The sequence below is a fragment of the Bombus terrestris genome, chromosome 5, assembly GCF_910591885.1.
Source record: "Bombus terrestris chromosome 5, iyBomTerr1.2, whole genome shotgun sequence".
Taxonomy (NCBI): Eukaryota; Metazoa; Arthropoda; class Insecta; order Hymenoptera; family Apidae; genus Bombus; species Bombus terrestris.
In genome coordinates this window covers 1,581,459-1,591,685 of record NC_063273.1, presented here as the reverse complement: position 1 = coordinate 1,591,685, position 10,227 = coordinate 1,581,459, and the positions used below count along the sequence as shown (strand labels likewise).

The following is a 10,227-nucleotide window of genomic DNA, read 5'->3' as shown; positions in this document are numbered from 1 at the left end:
ACAATAATACCAAGCTTCTATTCTTACCCATATTAATTACGAATAATTTATACCATAGTTTATATTTAATACTCGAGATTGCAAAACACTTTCACATATACTTTTTTTTTTACATCGAGGAGTGAATTGCGGACATGAAGTGCAAACTGGTAAATATACACAAGTCAAATATGTTTATTGTACAATTTCTACTACTTACATTGACAACCGAAAAGCTCGTTCAAAGAACCTTAATTGGGAACTGAATTTGTGAAGGAATCGCATTTTGTCTGCTTTACCCGCGAAAGGTTGTTTTACAATCGTTACAAATATACATATATATACAAACTAAATACTATTTCTGTTAAATTGGATAAAGTTTCATGATGTCTGACCCCCTTTAAGGACAGGTCTTAATTGCCCATCACACGAATAAGAAAATTTATGGATGGCAAAACAAAACACTTAGTTGTTTTTGTGCGGTACATCATGTACTTTTACATGTGATTTTTTTTACATAATAGGTTTCTTCTTAATAGATGTAAATATGACGTATAGTCACAATTTCAGTTATTACATGAATCTAAGCACACGCTTAGAAACTCTGTATTTATAAGAACCACTAGGCCTGGCTAGAGTTTCTTAGCCTATTCGTGAAATAATTTCTTCTAGTACATGGGGTGTTTCCAGACAACGTGGAATGGACTATTTCTTGTTAAAATCTTATTATTTTTAACACTTATGTGATCATATAATATTATGCCACAATTTTATGATCATGTCTTATTTAAAGAAAGTTCTCTCTTTCTTTATATCGCATTGGTTCATCATCATTTTTCTTTTAATCCTAATTATATATATCCCATTTCTTAGACCCTTTCACCCACCTGCGTTCAATACCGATCCTTTCGAACATTTATACACACAAGCACAAAGAGGTATGTCATTTTCACCACATTGTGAACACGTATCCTCGTTACGTCCATTCACTTAAAGAGAATAGTCCTTTATCTGTTATAAAAAGGTTTGCAGTACAATCTTTTCTCTCGGTCGATTTCTCTGTGCAAGTAGAAGGGCCAGAAATGGTATAGCAGCAATTAAAAATCACAAATTCCTCAGTTTTCTTCCGGTTTGCCTACTATGACAATCTTTGTCGTTTTGGAGATGGTGTTACTTCCGTATCCTCCTCTTCTTCGTCTGAATCTCCTTCATAATCGACCAAGCCCTAAAAGATGTTATTTGCATTAGCATTATTAAATATGTGTTTTAAATTAAGGATATAATTTCATAGATATATGTTTTTAAAAATGAAACAAGACATTACCTTCTTAAATAGTGCAGTTCCAGCTTTCTCTACTGTGCCAATGGTTGAATTTGGATTGATTTCCGAAGTAATAGGAGATTCGTTTGTTGTTGTTGTAGTGTTATTGATTTGTGATTGTTGCGAGGTAATGTTATTGTTAGCCGTATTATTGTTCAACACAGACTGTTGTTGCTGCTGTTGCTGATGATGACTTTTAGAATCTGCAAGGGCGGGATTAAGCGCAGAGTTTGATGTTGATGACTGTTTCTTAGCAGAAGCAGGAGGCACAAGATCTGCTGCTGCTGCGGGTACGACCGCCTCACCCTCATCAAAGTCTTCCTCTTCATTGAACCACATTTCCTCCTCTTCATCTAACTGTCTCTGGTCCCTTCTGTATCGACTATTTCTCAATATGGATGGAACGCTAAACAAGCACAATCAAATAGTATATGTTACTAAAAATTTCTTAATTCATATAAATGTCGTTCGTTAACAGAAATATACCTGTCAAGAGCTGCTCTGTCCCGATCCTTTAACTTGTCTTGATGCTGTTCGTACCTTAATTTCAAAGCTTTAAATGTTTGTACATAATCAATTGCTTCCAATTCTTTCGAGAAATTTTCAACAACGTGCGAACATAACGATTTAATATCCTCCTACAATGAAATTAATCGATGTGTCAGAAATAAAACATGCAACTTTATAAAAGATTTTATAGTATGCATGCGTGCTTACCAGTTTAATAAATTCAAACATTTCAAGAATAGCAGAATCCAACAAATTATATCTACCGTTATTTCTCACAAATGCATCAAATACAGGCGCAAATAAATTCCCTTTAATGATATATCTATTGTAAAATTCATCCTTCAGTGCTACAATTTTTCTCATAAACCTTAAAGCGCACAATACTAAAAACGTGTGTGTTGATTTCATCAAAACCAGTATTCGTTTAAGCAGATCTTTGTTCAGTATGCAATTCTTAATGTGGTATGTATGATGCTCTACACAAAATGATAGTAACTCTAAGATCAATCCTAAAAGCTGTACTGTTCTGTAATCCTCTCTTGCTGGTCGTTCTCCGATTGTGTTTGCTAACAATGGTGCTATCAATGTTCCGATACTATTCTTGTAGAAGTAATTTAAGAAATCAGTCTTTTCTGATTTGTTAACGGAAGCCAACATGTTTTCTGGATCAAGAAGCAGGCGTAATACACCAGCTAATTGTACAGCTCCACCCAACTCTGGGTCACTATCGCCAACGAGTTGAGCAACTATTACATTTATTAACATTTGGTCCTGTTCAGTATTATTTATTTGTTGCAATGTATAATCTCGAACAACACTTGGAGAATATTCCACAATATAAGTCAATATATCTATACTGGCTGTTTTTGTTTGGGCATCATTCATTGCCAAAGTAATTTCTAGAGCGGGTAAAATACCAAGTGCTGTTAAAGTTTTATAAAAGGCCTCCTTTCCTTGTGGTTGTAGATTCTGAGAAAAGTTACAAAATTCTTTTAAGAAAAGAACTAGATCTCGTCTCTTACTATCTGATGTTGCTTCGTCAGTTAATTGGTGAAATAGTTCAGTAAGAAATTTCTCATCATCCTGTATCAAGGTCACTATCTCGACCTTATTAAAAAATATAAAGCTACTCAATGTGTTTAACATATTATCTTCAAATACGCTCGGAGTCGGTAGGACTACATCCTGAATGTATTGAACTCGATACGTCTGGTGAATTTTAGCTAATAATTCAGCATTTGTAATAGGAATTGCTTGCTTAAATCTGGCTAACTGTCGAAGATATTCTCTATGCCTCTTTGGCTGAGGTAATGTTGGCTCGTATTCCAAACATCCAACAACATCGAAAATGATATCTTCGCTAAACATAACTTCAAATAATGTATTCTTATTAAGTAGGAAAATATTTTTAAATATGTCATACAAATGATGCAATCCTTCAATGTTTTCTAAATCTTCACAAGTATGAAACAGATTTAATAGTTTTTTGATATAGCCTTCTGATTCTAAAGCCAGTGCTAATTTATCTTTCCTCGTTTGTGAAGATAAATAATTTCCTATAAGTTCATTAATATCTTCCAGTCGACTTAACTCACACGGAGGTAATTCTATTGGAGGAGCAGCATCAGACATATCATCAAACCGTTCATCTTCTGACTCTTCGACAATATCTTGGGTAATTTCAACAGATGGATCTTTTCCTTGGACCTGACATATTTTCTCCCAAATTTCATCACAGCCAGCCTTTTCTTGAAAACTTAAGGCTAAATCAAAATTTTCTCCTTCTGACCAAACTATTAAAGTATCCTAAAATAAAAAAACAAATAGTGTTTTATAATTTCTGTATTTTATAATTTGATTGATTCTCCACATATTATTTACCGTACTCTTAACTAAAATTATGCTACATGAAAAGTTTGTTTAAATAAATATTGAATTAAAAATTTATAATGATTTCATTATTTCATTACCTGTTGCTTCTGATATGCTGTATCAGGTAGTATTCTACTTTCCAACAAAACTGAACCATCACTCTCTGCTCTGACTAAAAGTGAAATTCCTTTCAGTCTATCTATATATGAAGAAGAAACGTGACCTGTACCACGATCATCCCATTGTCTATCAACATTAAGTGCATATAACTTCACTCTTCTACGTGTGTCCGTCATATTGTAAAAATTAACTTATACACACTATTTTATAATATCACCAGCTACCTTGCATCCCTTTAAATTTCACCAACTCTTTGGCTTTTTAGATATACTTATGAATGATTCTCAACTCTCTGATATATCGACAAATGCACTGAAATCTGCATATATCGATCTGTCAGTTACTCCTTTGTAACCCATTAAGGCTTTTTATTACAACATTAATTTTACAAGACAAAGACACCTTTAAATATATATATGGTTCTTTTAACGTCCCGATTCACATACATAAGATTATTTGCTTTTCCAAATAGCTTGGGTAAAACAAATGAAGTAATTGTTAATTAACAAATATACCATAAGGGATCTTTATTCATTTCTAATAACAATTGTTGACAATTTCTACAGACTTCATCAGTCTATATGTCCTTTCTTAGTTTTTCCCACTAATTCTATAAAAGACCTCGTTTAGCGAAGTTACACAAATATTAAGAGTTTCGTTACTAAAATTATTAAGATAAAATTCGGGCAATGATGATCTGTCATTTAGTTCACATCCCTTCAAGTTTGATTGACGGGATAAGATTGTTTACCGTAATAGATGTTTATGCGCTCTTCGTTGCATAAGCCTGATTCTTGCGCCAAGAAAACCTCTCAGGACGCGCGGGAAAACTTTACGTCGTGCACGTTTTCGTTATCACGTGTCGTGTATAAGAAACGCGATTAAATCTCGATTATTCGTTGAGTCATTCGGATAGACCAGCTTGTTGTCTGTAGAAGGTCAGAAGAAAATTTTGTTGCTGGGAAGACTGCACTCTGCGTGCTCTCTCACCGCTGTGTACGATTCCCGCGACGAAACCAAACCCAAATTAAACTCAATCCTCTTGTAATAGAAATACTCATAAGTACACGATTACTTTACTCGATTTCTTTCGATATCGCGATCATCGACCATTGCAATCCTTTCCTTCTTATTAAGCAAGATCACTCTAAAATTGACATAGACACTGAGCAGCCACAACACTACACTCCGCCATGTTAGATCACAACAACGCGCTACGGGGTTCGCCTCGTGTATCTCAAGGATTTTAGCGCGTAATATGAAAGAACCGTATTTTAATAAACATTACCTTCATTATTACAATATATAAACTGTCCTTAAGCTAATTCAAGATTAAATATGAAATGTTAAATTGTTGATATATTAATTAAACGTTTCAATTATTGATATCATTCACTTGTCCATTTTGTATCCTTAATCAATATTAGTTCATTCCTTATATTGTATATTAGTTAATTTATTAGTTCATTTCACTGTTACTACTAAAAAATTGATGCGATTTTACACAAAATTGTATTATTTATCTCATGTCTCTCTTGTTTTCTACTTTCTCTATTCTGTGTTCTTTTAATTCACATGTATATATAGATAGATAGCTATAGATATTTCATATGATATTTGAATGATATATCATATCATAAGCTTATTTTACATAGATTTTATTTATATAAAAAAACATAATATTGTAATATTTACAATTGATTAAATATTGTATATATTGTATATATATAACATTGTGTGTGTGTGTATATATATATATATATATATATGCTTATCGGCAAATTAATTAAACTACATCAATTAAACGAAAACTAAAGCACAAAAAATAAAAGAATACATTTGGTCAAAATTATTAAGAAAAAGTAAAAATATTCAAATACCTGAAATCAAATTGAATATTAGAAAGTTTTATGCAAATAATTACATATATTAATAAAAATACTTATCATTTTATAAATAATTACGTAGCAGTAGAAATTTTTTATGAAGTCTGTATGATTTAAAATTTTATATTTTTAAAACGTTAATACACCTTTCTCTTTTCTATAATAATTTAAATTACAAATAGTAATCATTCACACAATAGGATTTGATCTCTATATTACAGTCCTACCGAGTTTGCGCATTTCCAGTATGGAAAAATAAGGTTATAATTATCTTTCTACTGATCGATAACATTAAATGAATAACAATGATTATTTATTTATATTCCTTCCGATATTTATAAATGTTATGATCGCAATTATGTATATGATAGTTTTTAGAAAAATCTATGAATATTTTCGCAATTTCCTTTAGAGGGAAATTAATTATATCATACTATTTCGTTAACGAGTAACGAAATGTTATAAAACGCGGAGTATTGTTTATCCAATTTTTATATTTAGATCAAATTTTAACATCGCAATTTATTGAAATAAATGTAATACTCTCTTTTTTTTTTACTTATACTTCTATTTAAAATTTTCTTTTGTACGAACAAAAACTATAATAATTATATATATATGTATTTTTTGTACCTACATATAGTTTTTATTAATTATATTTATACACATATATATACTATATATTTTTAAATTTAAAATAATTACATTTATAGTTATCTTTGGAACTTCGTATTAATTTGTTCCTATAAATAATATAATTTATTTTGTACTTATTTTTGTCATCTTATTTGATGTGTTTATTGTTCAAAATTATTACAAATAACTTTGCATATGTCAAATTTATAAATGTACACAAATTTACGTGATGGAAACAAAAGCATTACTAAATAGACAGATAAATTTATTACTCATAATGAGAGTTATTTAGAACAATTATTTTACAGTCATGTTATAATAACTGACATAACCACTCCCATGTACAGATACAAACATTCTTAATATGTAATAATTAGTAAAATCTGTACATTAGCCTGTATGTAGCACAAACAAGACTGATAGAATGTTTTATATAAGTTATATTTTATGATATAAAAATTGTGGGATAAAAATGATAAATTAAAATCACTTTTAGATAAAGCATACAGAAACAATTTAATCGATACAAAAATTTTTTTTTACGAAATATATCGGAAAAACACATCGTAGGAAGGATATATACACGCATAGTATTTAAGGAATAAGAACTAGTCATAATCTGCATGACTTGCTTCATGAATATTTTGCTCCTAAAATAATTTGCAAAAAAAAAGAAAGAAAAGGAAAATTTATCATATTTCCTTTAAATGATTATTTGATATTTTGTGATTATTAATATCATAGTATCAACTTCAACTTTCAAGCTCTTAATCATAATTGTTACATCTTTTTTCGAATATCAATTGCAATCAGGCCTGTTATTGATCAAGGTACAATTATATTACACAAATTATCACATAATTTTACGAACATTTATGAGCTGAAAATTTTTGTAGCCTACGTCTTCGTAGCATTTCTTGTTCACTTGAAGATTCCGTGTCATTCCTAATTGATGATTCTGGAGCTACATCATTACCGTTTATGCCTGATAACGTATTTACATTATCATTAGGAGAATTTGCAGTAGGAACATTCATCTCAGCGTTATCTTGTGGTTGCTCACTGTTAAGTTCAGGACATGCAGTTTTAGATGTTCCTTGTTTTGCCATTGAAGAAATATCTGTTGTAACATTCGTGTTATTTGTTGCAGTTGGCACTGGAATACTGCAATAAACATGTGTTATGAAATAACAATATTAATCGTTATTTTTAAATTTTATTAAGCTACAAAAAAACTCGTACATACTTAGCAGTAACAGCTGCTGTTTGATATTGGTTCATCATAGCACTGGCAGCATCTAATAGAAGCTGAATTCTTTGCAACGTTTGTATTCTAGCTTCAACGGCTTGTCGTAAATTACCTTCCATTGCTCTAAGTTCTTCTTCACTTAATTCTGTAAGGTTCGGCGGTGGCGTAGGAATAGGAGGCAACGGTACCATAGTTGGGAATGGTGGAGGAAACAACGGTACACCACTAGCTGCCAAATTTTGAAATGAGGTTGATGGAGTATTTGGCCCACTATTTTGAGCTTGTTGTTGCTGTGTTGTCGCATTTGAAACTTGTTGCTGTTGTGGCTGTTGTTGCTGTTGTTGTAAAGCTGCTGGTGCCCCTGCAGCTTGCATCCCAGCCCAAAATGCTGGGAGGACTTGAACTTTATTGAAAACCATATAAACATTAGATTTTTTTTCTTAATGTGGACACGTAAAAATAACCGTAAATATACACACCAATTGGATTAAATCCTGGTGCTTGTGGAGCTTGAGGCACTTGTGGTCCTGCTTGTGCTTGATTTTGTTGCCTATTTCCTTGATTGTTATTAACAGGTCTTAAGATATTTAAACGGCATGTGGGACACGTTTGTTGACGTTGGAACCAAGAACGAAGGCAGGCAGTATGAAAAATATGATTACATGGTAACTTTTTACTTGCAGACACCATTTCTTCCCTAAAATGTTGTATATTTTTATTAGATGTTGTACAATGTTGTAATATGTAGTATATTTTTAATATTTTATCAATATTTCTGAGAAGCTACATTTTTTAATGAGTTAGTAACTTTATTTTACCTGCATATAATGCATACATTATCAGCAGCAGCTAATTCTTCTGCCGTAGCATCTGGATATAATGTATTCATATTTCTGATAGCTCGACGCGACATTACAATATCGTGGAACGCTTTCCTAAAGTCTCTCATTGTATAATACATTGCACGAAGTGCAAACAAAGGTAAAGTATATAATTTGACCATCAAAGTGACAAAAGCAACATATAAAATAACCTGAAAGAAAAGATATATTAAATCAATAACTTTATAAATATTTAATGAATATATCTTATTACTTTATCCCACCTTCAACAGCCCAATTATTAATTCTGTGTACAATAAAAATACTGGTTTATTGTCCCATGGATTTTCACTTTGTAGATCTATTGTATGTAATATATACTTTACACTAATATTGAATACAACAGTTAAGAGAATGGCATATTCAAAACCAAAAACAAGTTGCACTGAGGGACCTTTTGTTGCTGTTGTATTATAAGCATAATGAATCATGGTTAAATTTATAGCAAACAGTAATGCCAATAGAGTACCAACTCTAAGATGGAATAACCAAGTTATTACAGGACTTCTTTCCATCTGAAAATAGATGAAACAAAATATTATATATGAAATTATATTAAGTTACTCATATTACTTACATAATCTACACGATCTTCTGCCAACCAGTGAAATGATTTCAAAAATAAAAGAAGTGTGAATAGTGCTATGAATTTTGGACTAAAGTCATCTCTAAATACTGTAAATGCTAGACAAGTTTCAGTTACTGCATACCATACTTTTTCCAACAAATGCTGTAAAGAAATAACTCTTAGTATATGTATATTTATACGCACATTTTTTAACCTTTTAAGATGATAACAAATACATTATATATTTACCTCAAGTTCAGCAGCACGTAGGGTACCAAAAAATATCTTTCGAAAGAAAGCATTTATCATAAATACTAGAATCAATCCTTGTGTATAGATTACCTAAATTTCACATGAGAAAACAAACGGAGGAATCGTTAGAACATTCAGAAATATATGTATATGTATAATCAAATATAACGTTCATAAACAGAAAATTTTAAAAAGAAAACATCGAAACTTACCGTCATACTAGGGTTGGATTTGGTTATGTGAACTACTGTTGGATAAAACTGTTTTCTTTGATAATACGCGTTGCCTATCACAGCACATGTTAATGCTGTGCTTATTAACATTATTCCAGCCTCTCTCATCTTTGTATATATTGTTTTTTCAGCCCAAAGGCTGCTCTTTCCGAATATTATATTCACTGACACTTATTTCACCAACAATTTACGTATCAACAGCTGTAGATCCGACTAGAATAAACGAGGCGCTGCTATCATAACGACAATATCCAAAACTATTAACTTTGCTATCAATGAATACATTTCCACGATATTTTATATAATAAAAAAAGGAACAATCATTAAATGTGACCTTGTGTGCATATATATCATACCTTTATTATCTAAATATCGAAAAGAATTTTACTTCACGAAGGAAATAGAACTTTCGTGTCATAGTTGTATTGTTTGTTTGCAACGGTGAACGTGTATTATTTTTACTTGACAATTCCAGATGGAACAGACGGTAAAGTGTGATTGGTGGAACGATGAATAATTGTCTACAATTATGTTATATATATTTAAATCACGTGGAATACAACAAATTTCCTTTTTGTACTGTAGTTTTTTAATTAAATTTCATATTTTAATAATAATATATATATTCATATATCGATATAACAATGGATATAACTTTGTGTAAATTTTATTTATTTATGAACAAATTACATGTGGTCCATAAAACAGAAAATACAATAT

At 30.9% G+C, this 10,227-nt stretch overlaps 2 protein-coding genes across 4 annotated transcripts; both read right to left on the bottom strand.

The window, feature by feature from the left end:
* Positions 1-156: 156 nt before the first annotated feature.
* LOC100650882 (serine/threonine-protein phosphatase 4 regulatory subunit 3) lies at positions 157-5,417 on the bottom strand. The gene is made up of 5 exons (XM_012308952.3): positions 3,781-5,417; positions 2,018-3,616; positions 1,787-1,938; positions 1,304-1,706; positions 157-1,204 (listed from the first exon to the last, which is right to left on the bottom strand). Exons 1-5 carry the CDS (start codon positions 3,976-3,978, stop codon positions 1,118-1,120), a joined length of 2,439 nt encoding a protein of 812 aa, XP_012164342.1. The 5' UTR covers positions 3,979-5,417; the 3' UTR covers positions 157-1,117.
* A 1,151-nt stretch (positions 5,418-6,568) lies between these two features.
* LOC100651003 (E3 ubiquitin-protein ligase synoviolin A) lies at positions 6,569-10,018 on the bottom strand. 3 transcript variants are annotated; one of them, XM_012308956.3, is made up of 9 exons: positions 9,864-10,018; positions 9,487-9,720; positions 9,272-9,364; positions 9,032-9,184; positions 8,679-8,969; positions 8,392-8,606; positions 8,053-8,270; positions 7,571-7,976; positions 6,569-7,488 (listed from the first exon to the last, which is right to left on the bottom strand). In XM_012308956.3, the coding sequence occupies exons 2-9, from the start codon at positions 9,613-9,615 to the stop codon at positions 7,188-7,190; spliced, it is 1,806 nt and encodes a 601-aa protein (XP_012164346.1). In that variant the 5' UTR covers positions 9,616-9,720; positions 9,864-10,018; the 3' UTR covers positions 6,569-7,187. The 3 variants fall into 3 exon arrangements, with proteins under 3 accessions (XP_012164346.1, XP_012164347.1, XP_012164344.1); XM_012308957.3 differs by having other exon boundaries at positions 9,487-9,737; positions 9,864-10,002; XM_012308954.3 differs by having other exon boundaries at positions 9,487-9,740; positions 9,864-10,000.
* Positions 10,019-10,227: the final 209 nt, after the last annotated feature.

Coding starts and splice junctions, on each gene's coding strand:
- LOC100650882 (XM_012308952.3), bottom strand. CDS start 3,978: ATGACGGACACACGTAGAAGAGTGAAGTTATATGCACTTAATGTTGAT. Junction 1,939..2,017: donor TGTTTGAATTTATTAAACTG/GTAAGCACGCAT, acceptor ATTTCATTGTAG/GAGGATATTAAATCGTTATG. Junction 1,707..1,786: donor GACAGAGCAGCTCTTGACAG/GTATATTTCTGT, acceptor GTGCTTGTTTAG/CGTTCCATCCATATTGAGAA.
- LOC100651003 (XM_012308956.3), bottom strand. CDS start 9,615: ATGAGAGAGGCTGGAATAATGTTAATAAGCACAGCATTAACATGTGCT. Junction 9,365..9,486: donor AATCCAACCCTAGTATGACG/GTAAGTTTCGAT, acceptor TGTGAAATTTAG/GTAATCTATACACAAGGATT. Junction 9,185..9,271: donor TACGTGCTGCTGAACTTGAG/GTAAATATATAA, acceptor ATTTCTTTACAG/CATTTGTTGGAAAAAGTATG.